Below are 21172 nucleotides of genomic sequence, written 5' to 3'. Positions count from 1 at the left end.
TGTGCAGATCCGACTGAAAGCCAAAACAATCGCCACCGCAATGAAGTTTGAGGATTTTAGAGGTGGACCATCGTGGTGTCTAAGATTTATGAGACGTAAAGGCCTGTCCATCAGGGTACGGACGAGTCTGTGTCAGCAGCTCCCTGCCGACTACGAGGAAAAAGTTTCAAACTTCCGCAAATTCACTGATGCAAAGGTAGAGGAGCATTCCATCGGCCCGCACGACGTCATAAATATGGATGAGGTTCCTCTGACGTTTGACCTGCCTCTCACTCGGACTGTCAACAGGAAAGGTGAATCATCTGTCACGCTGAAAACAACTGGGCATGAAAAAACGCACTTCACCTGTGTTCTGAGCTGCACGGCATCGGGAGAAAAGGCACTTCACCTGTGTTCTGAGCTGCACGGCATCGGGAGAAAAGGCACTTCACCTGTGTTCTGAGCTGCACGGCATCGGGAGAAAAGGCACTTCACCTGTGTTCTGAGCTGCACGACTTCGGGAGAAAAGGCACTTCACCTGTGTTCTGAGCTGCACGGCTTCGGGAGAAAAGCTTCCACCGATGTTGATTTTTAAACATGACGATGCCAAAAGAAACATTCCTGAGAGGAATTGTTATGAAAGTCAACAAGAAAGGATGGATGACGGAAGGCCTAATGCATGAATGGCATACGGAGTGTTACGGCAAGGGACCGGGAGGATTCTTTCACAAGAACAAGGCATTGCTCGTGTTGGACAGCATGAGGGCCCACATAACAGATTCTGTGAAAGAAGCCATCAAGAGGACAAACTCAATTCCAGATGTGATTCCTGGGGGCACAACAAAGTATTAGCAGCCACAGGACATCAGTGTAAATCGTGCATTTAAAGTGGCGCTCCGTGTTCAGTGGGAGGCTTGGATGACAAGTGGGGAGAAATCCTTCACTAAAACGGGCCGCATGCGAAGAGCCACTTATGGTCAAGTCTGCCAGTGGGTCCTGACAGCGTGGAGCATTGTCAAAAAATCCACTATCATCAACGGGTTTCGAAAGGCTGGACTGCTGCGTGTTGTTGAGGGCAGTTCAGCGGGGAATTTGCCTCCGGATGAAAGTGACGAGAGCGACAATGAAAACGATCCAACATCAGATGAAGCAATTCTGAGGCTATTCAACTCCGACACCGAAGGAGATGACTTCAGTGGTTTCAGTGCACAGGAGGAGGAAGATAGTGACCAATGACTTTACTGGTAGGCTGCAGTTTAATTTTTGTTACAAGCCACGTTTCGTTAAAGCCTATTTATTTTTGTTACAAGCCGTATTTCGTTAAAGCCTATTTATTTTTGTTACAAGCCGTATTTCATTTAAAGGCTGTGTAAAGTTAATTTGTTTCAATGTACCGGTAGGCACCTGTGGCTTATAGACATGTGCGGCGTATTTATGTACAAAATACATATTTTTTTTAAAAATCAGTTGGTGCGGTTTATATTCAGGTGCGCTTAATAGTCCAGCAATTACGGTAGGTGTGTCCAAACTTTTGACTGGTACTGTATATATTTTCAGTAACATAATGTGCTGCTTGGGTGTTATGAACTCTGAAACAACACAAACCTGAGTGGTCATTTTTGGGCATTCCTTAATTAAGAAGTTACAGTACCCATTAAATCTAGTAAGGTCACTGTCTTACTAACCTTTGTAGTTTCTTTAGTCCACAAGGAAATTAATGTTCTATTTTTGTAACCCCATACCATGCTCTTGCCTCCTTTGGAAACACAGCTGAGAAATGACACATAACGTGTGAAATAAAGACTGTAACATCATACAGTTTATCAAATGGCTCTGAGATATTGCCTTGTGCCATGGGTCTACTTTTAAAGCCTTTAATATGATACAGCCCAAGACCTCTCTCTCTGCCCATTGACTACTTCGCTGTGATGTCAAGCTGTTTCACCCAAAATTTCCTGAGTGAGATGCCCATGCTTTTCCAATCAGCTTGTCTTAGCTTCCTTGAGTGTTGCTGCCGAGGTTAAAATTGAACCAAAATTAATGTACTCAGAATAAGGGCTGCCTCAATTGCCGGGATAAACGGGGATTCGAGTGACACTTCCTTGAATTCGTAAACACTTTGTGGCTTATACTTTTCATAAACTCAGGGGGATTAAGATTCTCTCTCTCTCAATTTGAGATATGTTTTTCTCAGTGAAGGTCACCAGGGACTCATGTCAACATACTCCGGACACATGGAAATGATAGTGTTTAAGGACATGTACAGTGGCTGGGCTCCCTTGGGCCATTGTGCTCTAGCCATCAGATACATGGTATGGATATGAATCATATTCCTACCATTTCAGTAAAAACACATCCACTTAAAACGATCACTGCACTGTTGGGGAAGATATTGTTCTTGGCCATGTTTGAACTAAGTTAACACATTTTGATGGAGAGCACTATTGGAAAAATGCCTTGTCTAGGTTTTTTTTCTTCCAATGTAACAGTTACTATACTTAATATGGTGTTGTTTGTCCTCAAGCAACCATTGTTTTAAACTGAGAGGACATGCACCTGAACAAGGAAATACAGAAATACTCTCTGTCGGCCACTTTTATTGCTAACACCTGAGGTGTTTGATGTAACATTTGAGGTGTTAGCTAAAAGGGGAAGTTCAGTATTTTACAACTTTATGTTAAATGGTTCCTCACTCTGAAAGTAGTCTATTGGCTACAATGGACTACACCATGGTTTTAAACACCCACTACATCAGCTAACTTGTAAGCTAAAAGCGATGGGAGTTATGGGCAACAGTTGAATTCAGATTGAGGAACCATGCATCTTACATGGGGCGGCAGGGTAGCCTAGTGGTTAGAGCGTTGGACTAGTAACCGGAAGGTTGCAAGTTCAAATCCCCGAGCTGACAAGGTACAAATCTGTCGTTCTGCCCCTGAACAGGCAGTTAACCCACGGTTCCTAGGCCGTCATTGAAAATAAGAATTCTTTCTTAACTGACTTGCCTAGTTAAATAAAGGTAACATTTAAAATAAAAAAAATAAAGTTGTGAAATACTGAACATCCCCTTTAATACCCTTAAGCCTGTTAAAAACAAATACACATTATGTTTTGGATATTACTCAACAACATTTGCTAAATCAACTTCTTATTCCCTCATTTAGTTACCTTTGGATGTGAATCCGGCAGAGACATTTGGATTAGTGAGGAGAACTACAGAAGATGCATTACATGTGATTGATGAGGTTGGTGTGGTAGTTATTTACCATCTGAAAGGATAGTAGGCCTACATGGAAATCTAGTAACATTCAGTATGTGTCACCCAGTAACCCCTATATGTCTCACTGTATGGAAATATCAAGACAAGTCTATTGAGCAATTGCATGATAATGGATAGAATCATATCAATTTGTTGTCTTCAAGTCAAATAAATGAAGTACTACACTGCCATTTTCTGATCATTTGTTGTTGTAATAACACCCTTCACCAATACAGGTGAACAAGTTGCAGAACTCAATACTGTTCAAGTCTGCTAACACGCTGGATTTCAGAGCGGATGCGTTAGGTAGTCTGAACATGCTACTATGTGGCAAAGCTCCAGACTCCAACTCCAGAAATACCACCATGAATTTCTCTGCCTCTGGACTGACGAGGAACTACACAGAAAACAGTGAATTATCTGATTCCAGGAACCGCAGTTCCAGTAAGTATTGTTAATAGTTCACAATACCTTGACCTATGAAAATATTTGAGAAAACAAGTACTGTCAAACTGTCATAACAGTTTTGGTGTTGTTCTCTACCAGATGATACACTATGAAGCAGACACAAAATGTTATATTTTTGTGACACTAAATGGTTCTTATATTTTTATTTGATACAGTGTATTGTATTGTCGTATAGTCACCTGCCAGTAAGCCAAATTTGGTTCTGTGAATGTTCCCAGAACATTTAATTTAATTGTGGTAAAGGTATAAGAAACATTCCCTCCAAAAGTTATAATAACACAACATCTGTCCAGTTGTGTAGACAATTATACAATGTTTGTATTAGGGTGCAAAAAAAAATTCCTCTGATGTTAACAGAACATATTTTTTGGTGGGGACAATACAAAAAATAGGTTCCCAAAACACAAAATAGTTGATGACCTTCATACAATGTTTGTATCAGAGGTCACAAAACTTTCCCTCAATGTTCCTTAACAATGTTAGTCATTAACAGTAAATTATATTTTACTGTAAAAGAATTTTGTTGTTCAACAGTCCATGTGGAAACGCATATGGCAATTGTGATATTTATAGACGTTTTTGAACATTTTAAAATAATTATATATTGTCTTAAACAATATCAAGCCTTGAAATAGCGTATTATTATTGTGAAAAGGGTTCTTCGATCAGTTGTTCTGTCAAACAGCTAGCCATGTTGTGTAATGTACAGTACGTATACACAGCACAGACATGGCACTGAACTATGTTCAGAAATGACATTCATGAATGCTTCAAATGTCACATTTGTCAAGTGGAATGTGTATAATTCCTGTGAACACTGATGATTTGTTAAAAAATAGGCTGCAATAGGCTTCCTCCAATGACAACAAATCCATTTAGTACAACAGTTACCTGCTGGGCATACACATATGGTTGCTAATCCCAACAACATGAAATAAATATGTAGCCCGTTTCTTGGGTTTCTGTTTTCCCGACAAACGGTCATGCTTTAAAATGCAGCAGAGCCCTTGACTGTTCTGTTTATTGATTTATTCAGAGAGTTAAAGTTGTTTTAAGGTCAGAAGATGCCAAACTAAAAACCCAGAGAGTCAGAGGTCATTCAATTCAAAATTCATCAATAATAAAAAAGCAGTTTCTGTCTAAAGAGAAAAGAAGAACAAGGGAAATACATAAACTAATAGCACAGGTAGTTAGCAATAAAAACGATACTACTGTCATGTATACTGCGCTTGAAGTCACCAGACTGATCATTATTACACACACCTGTCAACATTGTTACGCACACCAGCGCCTCATCAGATTCACCTGGACTCCATCACCTGCCTCAGCTGGCTCGTCGGGCTCCCATGCCTCAGCTGGCTCGACGGGTTCCCGCGCCTCAGCAGAGGCAACTGGCCCGCTCCTGGTTCCTGGGATCGTCCCTCTGGTCGGTGTCCTGCGGCAGGAGCCACACATCAGTGAGGGGATACTGTCACGTATACTCCCTCTCTATGCGCTATTACGCACACCTGTCACAATCGTTACTTGCACCAGCGCCTCATCAGACTCTCCTTGACTCCATCACCTGCCAGATTACCTTCCCTATATACACCGCTCAAAAAAATAAAGGGAACACTAAAATAACACATTCTAGATCTGAATGAATGAAATATGCTTATTAAATACTTTTTTCTTTACATAGTTAAATGTGCTGACAACAAAATCACACAAAAATGATCAATGGAAATCAAATTTATCAACCCATGGAGGTTTGGATTTGGAGTCACACTCAAAATTAAAGTGGAAAACCACCCTACAGGCTGATCCAACTTTGATGTAATGTCCTTAAAACAAGTCAAAATTAGGCTCAGTAGTGTGTGTGGCCTCCACGTGCCTGTATGACCTCCCTACAACGCCTGGGCAAGCTCCTGATGAGGTGGCGGATGGCCTCCTGAGGGATCTCCTCCCAGACCTGGACTAAAGCATCCGCCAACTCCTGGACAGTCTGTGGTGCAACGTTGCGTTGGTGGATGGAGCGAGACATGATGTCCCAGATGTGCTCAATTGGATTCAGGTCTGGGGAACGGGCGGGCCAGTCCATAGCATCAATGCCTTCCTCTTGCAGGAACTGCTGACACACTCCAGCCACATGAGGTCTAGCATTGTCTTGCATTAGGAGGAACCCAGGGCTAACCGCACCAGCATATGGTCTCACAAGGGGTCTGAGGATCTCATCTCGGTACCTAATGGCAGTCAGGCTACCTCAGGCGAGCACATGGAGGGCTGTGCGGCCACCCCACACCATGACTGACCCACCACCAAACCGGTCATGCTGGAGGATGTTGCAGGCAGCAGAACGTTCTCCACGGTGTCTCCAGACTCTGTCACGTCTGTCACATGTGCTCAGTGTGAACCTGCTTTCATCTGTGAAGAGCACAGGGCGCCAGTAGCGAATTTGCCAATCTTGATGTTCTCTGGCAAATGCCAAACGTCCTGCACGGTGTTAAGCACAACCCCCACCTGTGGACGCCGGGCCCTCATACCACCCTCATGGAGTCTGTTTCTGACCGTTTGAGCAGACACATGCATATTTGTGGCCTGCTGGAGGTCATTTTGCAGGGCTCTGGCAGTGCTCCTCCTGCTCCTCCTTGCACAAAGGCGGAGGTAGCGGTCCTGCTGCTGGGTTGTTGCCCTCCTACGGCCTCCTCCACATCTCCTGATGTACTGGCCTGTCTCCTGGTAGCGCCTCCATGCTCTGGACACTACGCCGACAGACACAGCAAACCTTCTTGCCACAGCTCGCATTGATGTTCCATCCTGGATGAGCTGCACTACCTGAGCCACTTGTGTGGGTTGTAGACTCCGTCTCATGCTACCACTAGAGTGAAAGCACCGCCAGCATTCAAAGTGACCAAAACATCAGTCAGGAAGCATAGGAACTGAGAAGTGGTCTGCGGTCACCACCTGCAGCCACCACCTGGGTCTTGCTAATTGCCTATAATTTCCACCTGTTGTCTATTCCATTTGCACAACAGCATGTGAAATCTATTGTCAATCAGTGTTGCTTCCTAAGTGGACAGTTTTATTTCACAGAAGTGTGATTGACGTAACATTGTGTTGTTGAAGTGTTCCCTTTATTTTTTTTGAGCAGTGTATGTCACTCACTTTGGTTCTTTCCCTAGTCGTTATTGTTTCTGTTTCAGTGTTTCATGTCTATACGCTACTCATGTTCCTAGTTTATTTCCTTGTGTTATTTATTATTAAAGCCACCTCCTGTACTTGCTTCCCGATTCCCAGCGTACACGTTACAACTACAGAGATCCAAAATAAGCTAAAGGAAAACAAAAAGAAGTGATTCAAGATTCAAGAACGGTCTAATGTAGTCTATTACAAACTGGATGGAATATGGAGAAAAATTCTTCAACACAAGAACACTACCAAAAATAATTTAAAGAAACTCATTTTCTAAAGATGTCATCTATGATTCTCTAAATTATATTTTAAAGAGGAAGCTAAATATTTTAAGCAGATGTTCTCTTTTCTGTCTCATTCTCACCCTCTGAATGACAATTACTGTAAGGAATTCTTTCCCCCAAAAAATGAAAATTAACAAGTCTACAGAAAGATTAGTGCAAATGCCAAATTACAGAGGAATAAATTCTTGAGGCTATTAAATCCTTTTGGTCTGGAAAAACCCCAGGGCTTTATGGCATACCGGTAGAGATACAGTATATCAAGCCTTTTTTTAAATACTCAAAGCTCCATTGTTAGCTTGTTTTAAATACTCTACTATTATAGAAATGGTAGTCTGCTAGTCTGGCAGGAAAGTCTGATTTCTCTATTATTCACAAGATCCAGATGGCAAATATAAAGATCCAGTCTATCTAAAAAACTGGAGGCCTCTTATACTTCAATGCTGTAATGCAAAAATACTAGTGAAATGGATAGCACTCAGAATTAAAAAGGTTTTACAAGGTATTGTTCATCCTGATCAGACAGGTTTTTTACATAGACGATACATTGGAGAGAATATACGACAACTACTATGAATAATAGAACAACATGAAACATCTAAGAAGCCAGACCTGGTATTATAGCGGAAAATGAAAAGGCCTTTGATAAAGTAAGGTTGGATTTTATTTATAAATGCCGTGATTTTTAAAATGTCGGTGATTCTCTTATAAAATGGATAAAAGTAACGTATCTCAACCCCAAGTGTAAAATAGTAAATAGCGTTTACTCCTCAGAGAGTTTTGAAGTGTCAAGAGGAGTTTAACAAGGTTGTCCGCTGTCACCATATCTATTCGTTAAGGCCATCAAAATGCTAGCTATTAAAATCAGATCAAATAACATTAGAGGATTAGAAATCCAAGGCTTAAAAACAAAGGTGTATGCCGATGACTCAAGTTTTATATTAAGTCCACAAGATAGATCCCTGCAATGTCTCATTGAAGGTGTACATAACTTTGCTGGACTCTCTGGACTAAAACGTAATTAACATAAGTGTACAATATTATGTATTAGATCTTAAAACATACAGCTTTTACATTACCCTGCAGTTTACCTATAAAATAGGCTGATGGTGAAGTAGATATACTTGGTATTCATATCACATAATATATAAATGAGCTCTCCACAATGAATTTCATTAGAAAACTTGCAAAAATAGACAAGATCCTGCAACCTTGGAGAGGTAAATACCTGTCCTTTTATGGAACAATTACACTAATTAACGCCTTAGTCATATCTTAGTTTACTCACTTACTTATGGCACTGCCGACTACTGATTATTAGTTTTTCAAATCATATGAGCAAAAAAATATTTAGCTTTTTCTGGGATGCTAAACAAGACAAATAAAGTGCACCTATCTATATAATGAATATGAACTGGGTGGGTTTCGATTATAAAATATAAATGCTCTAAACCTCTCTCTAAAAGATTCACTTATCCAAATGGTTCTCAAATAGATTACTAAGAAAAACTCATCCATTGTTGAAAAATGGCCATTTTGCCTTTGTGCAGATTGCCATGTCTCTTTTTCGATTAATAGAAAATAAAACTTTTTTCAAAGTATCTCTCTTTTACAAACAAGCATTGCAGAGCTAGCTAAATTGTCAATTTCACCCCCCTGAAAAGAGAACAAATAGTACAACAAATATTATGGCTGAACTCAAATGTGCTGGTTGATAAAATAACTGTATTTATGGAAAAGCTGTTTGAAAAGGGTGTTTTGTTTGTAAATGATATTGTAAATTGGAATGGTAGAGTTATGTCTTTCATGGAGTTATCAGAATTGTATGGAAAGGTCAGCTCAATCCAAGATTACAACCAATTGATTACAGCATTACCCCAAAAATGGAGGAGGCTGGTGGTCAGCGGGAGGAGGTAGGGAAGATGTCTTCCCAATATAAAGGATCAAAACTGGCGGAGGAATAGAAATAGCATAAATAGGAAAGTTTACCAGTTTCATTTGAGGACGAGGATGTTGACAGCTGTGCCGTACAGAATACAAACAAGTTGGGAAGTGATTTTTGATGTAACGATTCCATGCTACAGGGAGTATGAGTTGTATGAGGGGTATTGGGGGTGCGGAATGGAATTATTAAAATATATGTATATTTGGGGGTGGGGGGGGGGGGTTTCGGGTGGTTTCGGAGCAACTCTTGGAGAACTGCTGGGAGGGGGATCTTGGAAGGCTGGTGGCCTGGCGGTTGTGAGCTTGGGCCGGTGGCTGATGGGTCGCTGGTTCGGGACCCCGTTTTTGACCTTGTGGGAGATCTGTCGATTTGCCCTTGTGCAGGACGTTGACCTTAGTTGCTTCTGTGGGTCACTCTGGGTGGGAGTCTGTTAGATGACTAATTAATTAATTGTTAGATGTTGAGCGGCTTCACTGCAAGTAGATCCTATGTTTTCAATATTCAACATAACCCCCCCCCCCAAACCAAAAAAAAAAGGAGTCTAGAACCTGACCCATCAAATCAAGCTATTTATTTACATTGCTGAGTTCCTCATTACACAAATGTTTGTCCCTCTGCTTACCACAGATCGCAATTTCTCAAGTGTGATGTCTTTGGAGTTATACTAATTAGGGGCTGCACAATCCAATTCCATTAATTGCCTATTCGTTTGAGGATCCACAGAAAAAAATGAACGATTTTAATAAGCTTGACTCTTCCCAGGAATAAAGTTACACTCTAAAGTGGATTCGTGTGCTGGTGCCACTACAAATTAGTAAAACAATGCAGCAGCCATTTGAAATGAGCGCAAACACCTCTGCCGGCATGCTAATAGCTTTTCTTGCCTCTTTTTATTGTTATGTAAAGTAAATGGGTATGGAATAAACATTTGCAAGGCTCCAAGTGCACTCTGAGGAATATTAAAATAGAAACAATAAAGGCTAGAAAAGACATTTGGTAAATACTCAATTTTGTTATCCCTCCCAAATTAATTCATGATGGCATTCGGCACCATCCAATAGCATCATTAAGGCAAATAACAGTGTAATACATTTCTTTCCTTGGCAGTAAACAGTATTTTTGTTTAAAAGATTCTCCCACAATGAGATTAGCCCTTTCGATTGATCGTTTACAACCACCAATGTGCTGGAGAATCACATATCTATTCATTCGTAGAAGAAAATGTGTGTAGGCCATTGACATTTTTGATTTTGAAAGCCTATATAATACAGAATGACACAGTAATTTAGCTGTTGTATTTTTATTGGTGTAGTTTTGTACAGGGAGGCTCTTTCTGTGAACTGGCATGATTGTAAAATATTGATTAGATTGATATTGTAGTTGCAGTACAGTGGCAGTGGAGCATTGTGTGTGTGTGTGTGTGTGTGTGTGTGTGTGTGTGTGTGTGTGTGTGTGTGTGTGTGTGTGTGTGTGTGTGTGTGTGTGTGTGTGTGTGTGTGTGTGTGTGTGTGCATGTGTGTTATGTGTGAGTGACAAAAGGAATTGTCTGTCTTTCACGTAACAGAAATTCCTGCTTGAATGACACATATTCTAGAGAGTTCTATTTCAATGTTGGACGCAAGAGATGTTTGTTGCGGGCAAGAGAAGCGGTGAAGTCTGAGTGAGTGATGTGTGTGTTAGCCCAGTTAGGTAGGTGTGTGACTGACTGTGTGTGTGTGTGAGTTGTCTTGTTTCTGCGCTGTGCCGAGTTGATCCACTCTCCAGGGTACAACTCAAATTGATTAAATTTGCTAGGTAAGATGAGGGGCTGCCTAAACGCTCTAAGCAATTACTTGGCTGCAGCTCCCTGTGTAAAATATGGATTCAGTTCCTCACCGTTGTGTGATAAATCGGAACCTTTGGTCAGAATGCGATGGTGAGTCACAGTTTTGGGGGAGATAAATATTCGTACGGATAAGAATGGGCGGAAGAGATTCATCCTGATGTCAATATTTATTGGACGGAAAGCTACAAGCCATGTGTCCCTGTGTACTTCCTGTCTAAGCAATGTGATTTTAGGAAATGACATCTGTGTGGTCGGGGGAAACAGCTGGCTGCAGTGAGGGCGGCCATTAGCTCTTGACAGAGTCTCCCCGGAGCACCTGAGTAGGGATTGCCGCAAGGCAAAAGGCAAACGTTTATCGCACATCCTGCACTGCAAATGGCCACTAAAATCTTTGACGGCGTGATAGGTAGCCAGCTGTGAAGAGAGCACTGTGGTAGAGGAGTTGGAACAGTCTTTTGGGTCGAGCTGACGAGCCAAGTGTAGACATACACACCTGAGCCCAGACAGACGGACGGACAGAAACACAGAGCAGGACAGACCGTTAGACAAAGACGCAGTTACACATAGGACAGATGGACGGACAGACCACCGTCAGAGAAGGACAGCCAGGCTGGCAGACAGACAGGCAGATACACAGAGATGCTGAGCAAGACAGACAGACTCATCCGCACACCCCTAGAGAAACACACACAAATGAAGGTTGCAGCACCTGTCACTGTGCTGTTCCCTTAGATCTATGTCTCTGCATAACCTACAAAGCACTCCAACCGACCTAGCAGTATTCACATTGGCAGATTGGATAAATTAATAATGATCCCGCTGCAGCTGAGCATATTGACTTGTTTTCTCCCTCCGTGTTGAGCACTCCCCATCTCCTATGTATTCAGCTAGACTACCGTACAAATGTCTTGCTCCATTCCTCTCTCCCCAGACATTGTGTTATTAGGTACACATTAATGGAGTCGTTTGGGTTCTTTGAAGTGTGGTAATTACATTAAATCCTCTGCATAGTGAAAAGTTCAAACTTGACCGATTGTGTCATATCGCCTGCTACTTCTATTATTAAAATGACTGTTTATTATCTCAGCAGTGACGTACTGGTTTGCTGTGATTTCCAGCAGATTTCTGGCGATCCTTGTAATTGTACTCTGTGGTTCATCCATTATATTCAGCATTCAGATTGTCCTTTCTCTAAACTAAGACCCAAATGGCACCCTATTCCCTATATAGTGCAATACTTTTCAATAGGGCTTTGGTCAGAAGTAGTCCACTATAGGGAATAGGGTGCCATTTGGGATGGATATTTAATTTTAGGCTTCTAACCCTGAAACACAACAGATGAACAAACTTGCATTTTGATGGTAATCTTGATGGTAACAGATGGATAAAATGTGATGCCAATATAAAATGTTCTTGATGTTTGTTATTATCAAGATATCATTCATTTATCGTGTGTTGTATTGAGTAGTTTGGCCCATGTACTCGTTCAGACAGATTGCATTTTTCCATTTTGAAGTTATTAACAGGTGTATTCTCTCTCACCAGGTGCCTTCTGCAAAATATTGATTGATACTATTGAGGGAACTCCTGGCCTACATGTTGTCTGGACTATGTTTCGGCCCCTAATCCAAGGGAAGGTCCTCTACACCCCTGACACACCTGCCACTCGACTAATGGTCAAAGAGGTAAGTAAAAGAGAAACTCATATTGTATGCACATCGGTTCAGGCGCTGGACCAGCAAAAAAAACATAAAAGTGAAATATGTCTGCTAGAGTCAATTTGAATAGAAGTCAGTGAAGAGAACTGAAAGTAAACTGATGTCTGCAACACTCATATCAGTGTCATGGACGTTTACACTAATTTCAGTGTCATGGACGTGTACACACATATCAGTATCATGGACGTTTACTCTTGTATCAGTGTCATGGACGTTTACACTAATATCAGTGTCATGGACGTTTACATTCATTTCAGTGTCATGGACGTTTACACTCGTATCAGTATCATGGACGTTTACTTTTTTATCAGTGTCATGGATGTTTACACTCATATCAGTGTCATGGATGTTTACACTAGTATCAGTATCATGGACGTTTACTCTTGTATCAGTGTCATGGAGTGTAAATGTCCATGACACTGATACGAGTGTAAACGTCCATGACACTGATACGAGTGTAAACGTCCATGACACTGATACGAGTGTAAACGTCCATGACACTGATACGAGTGTAAACGTCCATGACACTGATACGAGTGTAAACGTCCATGACACTGATACAAGAGTAAACGTCCATGACACTGATACGAGTGTAAACATCCATGACACTGATACAAGAGTTAACGTCCATGATACTGATACGAGTGTAAACGTCCATGACACTGGAATGAGAGTAAACGTCCATGACACTGGAATGAGAGTAAACGTCCATGACACTGACATGAATGTAAACATCATGTACGTTTACACTCGTATCAGTGTCATGTACGTTTACACTTGTATCAGTGTCATGGACGTTTACACTCGTATCAGTGTCATGGATGATTACACTCATTTCAGTGGCATGGACGTTTACACTCATACTGTATCAGTATCATGGACGTTTATATTCATATCAGTGTCATGGACGTTTACACTCGTATCAGTGTCATTGACGTTTACACTCGTATCAGTGTCATGGACGTTTACACTCACACTGTATCAGTGTCATGGACGTTTACAATCATGTCGGTGTCATGGATGTTTACACTCATATTAGTGTCATGGACATTTATACTTATTTCAGTGGCATGGACGTTTACAGTGTCATGGACGTTTATATCAGTGTCATGAATATTTACACTCAAATCAGTGTCATGGACATATGTACTCATTTCTATGGCATGGACGTTTACACTCATATCAGTGTCATGGACGTTTACACTCATACTGTATCAGTATCATGGACATTTACACTCATTTCAGTGTCATAGATGTTTACACTCGACACTCGTATCAATGTCATGGATGTTTACACTCGTATCAGTGTCATGGACGTTTACACTCATATCAGTGTCATGGACGTTTATTCTTTACACTTTATCAGTGTCATTTACTTTCATGTAGTACACTTACTCCCTAATATTTCCTAAAATGTACAAACCTGGTAAGTGACATTACTTGGGTGTCTATGTAAGTAGCTTGTACAATTAAAACTTTTGCCATTGTATCTATTTCCATATTTTCACTCCACAAATCAGTTGGCATTTACATTAGCTGGTAAATAAAAACGTGATGATATACGCTATGAACCCGTCTCCAAAAAAACAACTAGGAAGAGGAGATGGAGAACACACTCGGGGGAGATGGAAAATGTAATGTATTTTTCATGAAGTTTCTTCCGATATTAACATCATTTTGACAACGGCATAAACAAAACAAACAAATGTTGAGAAGCTGTAGGGAATTGGATGTGGAGAATATCCAGTGAGATAATGACTTCTAGCGGATCCACCAACTTCACAGTGACCGGCTCGGTCTTGGCATAGGGGCCCGTCTTTACACTCGGCACAGGCCGATTGTTTACATCTCAGTGCTCAGGATTAAATAACCCTGTTTACATTAGTCACAATGGGGGGTATATGAATCAGATGAGTCTCCTGGGGGTTAGGTGAAAGTACGAAGAAGCAGTATGTTCTCAAGGTCGGACTGGCTACAAAATAAATTAGATAGCACAGTGGGAATTCCATCAATTGGAGGACAAACAGATATGGCATTTTCTATTTTTTAATCACCATACTGTACATCTCTCTATCTTGTTTAAGGCAAATAGCACATTCAATGCATTGGCCATGATAAAAGAGCTGGCGGATGCTTGGGAGGATTTCGGACATCTTGTTTGGGACTACTTTCAAAATGGCCGCCAAGTCACTACACTGCGGGTAAGACTTATGACTCCTTCAATAGAAACACGGATATTTGATGTACTGTACTGCACCGGAGAGCTGGTTTACATGTATCCGATGTTAGACAAGGCTGAGTGACTTGTCATACATGCATCAGTGTCACAGTGTCTTATCTATGGTGACTATGTCTAATGTTAAAGTAACTGTCCAGTGTTTCCAGATTTCTATGAAATATGAACTGCAATTAATTACAATATGAGTTAAATAGTTTTCCTTCCAAAAAATTGTAATTAAGTATGTTAAAAATCAGTTTTTCTGTGTTGGGGTGGTGTGGACATAGCCCAACAACAGAACAGTGTGGGAGTATACTAGGGTTGAAGGGTGGGAACCACCGAGATTTCCCGGGATTTACAGCCTAAAACCACTCCCTTTTCCCGGGATAAATAACTGCGAGAAACCGGTAAATTATAATAAATTATTTATATAAACAGCATGGCGTGAAATGGAACTGTTAAATTATTTCCAATGTCTAAATCTCGCTTCTCGTTGGCCTCTGCATGATGAATCAACACTCAGGGTGGGGACAGACAGTCTATCTCAGTATGGAGAACAGTTCACAATGCATGTAGACCTATCATCTCATTATGGTAACTTTTTTTCTTGTGACAAGGAGGCCTACATTTGCTGCAGCATAGCCTATGCTACAGTAATATAAAGACTGAATGCTCATCTAATTTACCCATCTCCATCTGGCTTTCAGGGGTCACCTTGTTTTTAATTTTACAGATGATCATTTTTTTTAACTGCAGCTGCAGTTTTAAAACAGCTATCAAGCACTCTCCTGCCGTCCTTCTCTCTTTCCATCAACTCTAATCAAATTGCATCCAAAATAGATAATCCTGTTCTAAATTGATATATAGCCCTATATATAGACATCTTAGCCTACCTCTTTCACGTAATACATCCAATGCAGTATTAGCCCTATATTTAGCTAATTAATGATGACTTATGCATAATATGCTTCTAACTTATAGCTTCTGTCTCTTGCGCAATACGCACACACCTGTGCTCTGCTGGCCTCTCAACCTCTTAAGGATCGGACCCTTTTTTTCAATTTTCTCCTAAAATGACAAACCCAAATCTAACTGCGTGTAGATCAGGACCTGAAGCAAGGATATGCATATTCTTGTTACCATTTGAAAGGAAACACTTTGAAGTTTGTGGAAATGTGACATTAATGTAGGAGAATATAACACATTAGATCTGGTAAAAAAACATGTTTTTTGTATTTTTTGTACCATCATCTTTGAAACGCAAGAGAATGTAATATTCCAAATGTAATATTCCAGGTTAGGCACAATTTAGATTTTGGCCACTAGATGGCAGCAGTGTATGTGCAACGTTTTAGACTGATTCAATGAACCATTGCATTTCTGGTCAAAATGCTGTATCAAGACTGCCCCAATGTGCCTAATTGGTTAATTAATACATTTTAATGTTCATAAGTGTGCACTCTCCTCAAACAATAGCATGGTTTTCTTTCACTGTAATAGCTACTGTAAATTGTACAGTGCAGATAGATTAATAAGAATGTAAGCTTTCTGCCCATATCAGATATGGCTATATCCTGGGAAATGTTCTTGTTACTTCCAACCTCATGCTAATAACGTTAGCCTATGTTAGCTCAACCGTCCCACGGGGGGGGGACACCGATCCTGTAGAGGATGCTCCTTAGCTCTTGGAGTCCCATGCAGGAAAAGCTAGACTAGAATAGCTTGCTGGACATTATATTTTTAGCATTTCTTATACCAATATACTATTCAAAGAGGGACACAAGCTCTTTTTTGCTAAATGTTAAATACAGAAGCCAATTGAACTCATGGGTAGTTTGAAAGAAGAGCGAATGCACGATGGCTATAACAGATATTTATTCATACCCATAACCATTCAATCTTCCTGAAGAGAAGTAAAAGCCTTCTGCATCTAATTTTATTCCTATATTATTCAAGGATGTCATTAGAATGATGAAGATAAGGACAACAAAACTGTATTTAATTGAACTGGTAAAAGCAAGGAAGGAGTGAAGCAACACTAGAGAGAGAAAGAGGAGGTAGGCTAATAACATTAGAGGAAATATTGTGAAAGGTATAGATGTGTCAGCCTGCTAATTATACAAACAGGCACTATTGTTTTCAAATATTTGATCAAACTCTCTAGCCTGTACATGTAACTTTGTAGACCGCATGTGCGGCACCAGAATCGCAGGTTCACTTCTGCTTTATCATGGCTTGAACGATGTGCGTAATTCCAGTCCATATAATACAGTATAATACAATACAGTAATACAGTTCACACTCAAAAAGATTAGCCTAAAGGAGCTAGTTTAATTTATTTACCCAAGAGAGCACATCGCTAGCTATATATATATATATGGGCTTTTATGTTTTTATGCCTTATAATGCTTTTGAATGACACTTCTGGTTTTGGCAGGAAATACCGGTTTACCCGGGAGAAAAGGGATTTATTCTTGGGATGGAACATTTGTAAAATACTGTGTTTTTCAAGTGTTGTTTCTCCAATTAATGCTTTGGCCACAAATATGAGTACAGGACGAGTCAACAACATTATTTGGGTATTAGTTAACAGAATAGGAACGTTTAATGTAAGTGATAAATTAATCAAGTTGAAAAGAGCTTTAATATCCTTATCAATTCGTTGTAATAATCCTTGTCCACTTTCATTTTCAATGACGTACTGTACACAAGCCTTCCTGTCTGATGTTGAAAATATCCTCCTGCAGCAAGAAAGAAAGAGTATACTGTTTCCACTAGGAATATTTATCAACCTTTGAGAACTGCTTTTCTTACCTGATATCTCTCAACAATAGACTCCTACATTTCCCACCATAAATTGTTTTTAACACTAATTCAGCTGAAAAATATACATTTATTGTAGCATATGGAAATAGTGAAAAAGAAAGTAATTATGGGTAAGTGCTGCGTAACTTTCACCTCGGCAGTCAGGGAAGAGGATTAGCTTCCCTGTTCCCTTGAAGCTGACATTACTCCCGTGTCACCTGAAATGAGCTTATGGGCAGCTAGGGGAGAACGTAGCCGAGCGCTCCATATAGCCAGGGTATTCATTACCCTAGCCCTAACCTTTACACAAATGGACCCGGCAATTCTCCTTTGTCTTCATTTTCTCCCTCCGAGTGGCGGCCGACTGGACTCCCCTCAGAATGGGTAGCTCTGCTGGTATGTCATCTTCTCCAGAGGTCTCTCAAGGTTTTGGCAACTTTCTACATTGATGGCAATCATGGCACAGCTGAGTTATCAGCCGAGCTGAAGAAAGAGAATCTCTTAAATCCCAAATGAACCCCTTGCCCCTAGACACAGAAAGGATCTAGGAGGATTGAATAGGTCTAAGCAATATGGTGAAAATTTCACCTTGTGTCACGCTCTGACCTTAGATATCTCTGTTTTCTTTATATTTTGGTTAGGTCAGGGTGTGACAAGGGTGGGTATGCTAGTTTTTGCATTGTCTAGGGGTTTTGTATGTCTAGGGGCTTTGTAGGTCTAGGTATTTGTATGTCTATGGTGGCCTGATATGGTTCCCAATCAGAGGCATTTGTTTATCGTTGTCTCTGATTGGGGATTATATTTGGGTAGCCATTTTCCCTTTTGTGTTTGTGGGTTCTTTTCTACAGCAAGTTGTCTTTGTGCACTCATTTGTATAGCTTCACGTGTCGTTTTGTTATTTTGGTTAGTTTGTTCAGTGCTCATTCTTATAAGGCTGTGCCTTGGTCTGATTCATACGACGAACCTGACACCTTGACTGTCAAAGGGCAAGATGAAGTTACTACCAATTTGCTTACACCCATTCAATCCTTTCAGATCTACACATGTGCATAGGGGAGAGGGGACAGTTCAGATTAGGATAGGGAACTTCATGTTTACCAGCTTGATCTTAAGTGTTTCCCATAGCATTTACTGTAGCTATACTTGCTATTTTCTTGACTAATTCAGGACTTATGCCATTGAGAAAGCAGTAAAATAAAATCAGTAAGATAAATGAAATTCAAACCTAACAAGGAAATTTCCAATACTATTTCAGTAAAAGCACTATTCTCAAACTCTACCATTGTAACTACCCATCCCGGATCCGGGAGCGTAAACATCAACTGACACTAATTAGCATAACGCAATGGACATAAATATTACTAGAAAATATTCATATTCATGAAATCACAAGTGAAATATATTGAAACACAGCTTAGCCTTTTGTTAATCACCCTGTCATCTCAGATTTTGAAAATATGCTTTACAGCCAAAGCAAGACAAGCATTTGTGTAAGTTTATCGATAGCCTAGCATAGCATTATGCCTAGCTAGCAGCAGGCAACCTGGTCACGAAAATCAGAAAAGCAATCAAATTAAATAGTTTACCTTTGATGAGCTTCAGATGTTTTCACTCACAAGACTCCCAGTGAGATAGCAAATTTAGTTTTTTTTTAATTTTTTCCCCAAATATTATTTTTGTAGCTGAAATAACTCATTTAGTTCTTCACGTTTGGCTGAGAATTCGACCGGAAATTGCGGTCACGACCACGTCGAAAAATATTCCATATTAGCTCCATAATATCGACAGAAACATGGCAAGTGTTGTTTATAATCAATCCTCAAGGTGTTTTTCAAATATCTATTCGATAATATATCAACCGGGACAGATGGCTTCTTAGTAGGAAAGAGAGAAACAATGGCCGCATTTGTCCTTTACGCACAAAACACTCTGAGAGACTTCAGCTGACCACTGACGCAATGTTGAAGTACAGGCTCATTTAAAAAATAAAAGCCTGAAACTATGTATTGTGACACTAGACACATTAGGGAAGCCATAGAAAAAAAGGAATCTGGTTGATATCTCATTCACTGCTCAATAGGGACGCATAGGCACACAGAGGTTTCTAAATAAGAGTCACTTCCTGATTGGATGTTTCTCAGGCTTTCGCCTGCAGTATCAGTTCTGTTATACTCACAGACAATATTTTTACAGTTTTGGAAACTTTAGAGTGTTTTCTATCCTAAGCTGTCAATTATATGCATATTCTAGCATCTTGTCCTGACAAAATAGCCCATTTACTTAGGGAACGTTATTTTTCCAAAAATGAAAATAGCGCCCCCTAGATTCAATATAACTAGTTCAAATCTTGCCAACAGGTAAAACTATAGGTTTACAACATCAATTCAACATTACATTACAGTAAAATAGCAACTGATTATTAACAGTTGCCATTTAGTAGACGCCTAAACCAGTGACCATCTTGCAAAATGTCAAGCAGAAATTATTATTAGAAAATGCTAAGGAGGGCTGGTTTGAGTTTTCTTTGGCTGTTTTCGTTTGAAGACCTTCTCATGTCGGATAATGACATTTGACACGTGGACGCCAAGGTTAAATGGCATATATGCAACAATCTGGTCCAAATGCCACTGAACGTTAAGAGTAGTAGAACATATATGCCATGTTTAAACAATTGAATTTCAGTGACCCCTTACAAATATTATTTACTCTAAAATAAAGACACTGCATTGTTTACAATACATCTCTCTGCATGTTACAGATGTACCTCTTCAAACCTAAATGAAGTATTCCATTCTCACTGACACAGAATGGTTGAACTGATTTTTCGAAAAGGTCAGGAGAAACATGGAGATGACATCATTTGACACTTTGACCCCATGCTAAACGGAATGTCATTCCCGAAGTGTTGACTTAGAAATGCCACTGAACACATTGCTCAGAATATGTTTGAGGCGTTTGTATGTGTGCGTTTCCAGCATGTTTTGACTTCAAATTATGCACACTACATTATGAGCAGACCATGTTCAATTTATGAAGTTATACAATACAACACTGCAATTATCGTGTTATTACACTGTTGCAATTTCATGGTTGCCAGCATACTGTATGTACCGTACAAAGCACACTGAGTGGAGCAGTCCCAGACAGACGGAAAGTCTGCATCCTATCCCCTTTATAGTGCACAACTTTAATCTCGGCCCATAGGGATCTAATCAAAGAAGTGCCCTATATAAGGAATAGGGTGCAATTTTGGACGCAGACCAAAGTGTTTTAACCAAACCTGTACCAGGGAACGTACAGTACCTGCGTAGGAAGCTTTTATGTAAGGACGCCCCAGTGTTCTACACCAGAGGAATAGGCGGCCGTTAGCTTTTTTTAAACAGCACAAATAGGGCTGTAACAGCAAGGTCGTTTGCATCTAGATTAGCACATCTCTTCGTTAACTCTTTGAGTGCCGAGCGAAATCATGGCACGGAGGCTCAAGCCAAGCTGACAGTGAAGAGTTA

At 40.3% G+C, this 21172-nt stretch overlaps 1 protein-coding gene across 1 annotated transcript in view; it reads left to right on the top strand.

The window, feature by feature from the left end:
- Nucleotides 1–21172, top strand: part of LOC115133544 (phospholipid-transporting ATPase ABCA1-like) — a 293869-nt gene that overhangs the window by 49728 nt on the left and 222969 nt on the right. The window contains exons 8-11 of the mRNA XM_029666848.2: nt 3141–3221; nt 3472–3679; nt 12471–12610; nt 14728–14844. Of these exons, the coding sequence (XP_029522708.1) occupies nt 3141–3221; nt 3472–3679; nt 12471–12610; nt 14728–14844 (546 nt within the window). The remainder of the gene's footprint in view (nt 1–3140; nt 3222–3471; nt 3680–12470; nt 12611–14727; nt 14845–21172) is intronic.

This window comes from Oncorhynchus nerka, linkage group LG8 (assembly GCF_034236695.1).
Source record: "Oncorhynchus nerka isolate Pitt River linkage group LG8, Oner_Uvic_2.0, whole genome shotgun sequence".
In the NCBI taxonomy this organism is placed as follows: Eukaryota; Metazoa; Chordata; class Actinopteri; order Salmoniformes; family Salmonidae; genus Oncorhynchus; species Oncorhynchus nerka.
Note: the sequence above shows the minus strand (reverse complement) of the source record. Positions and strands in the feature narration are given on the sequence as shown.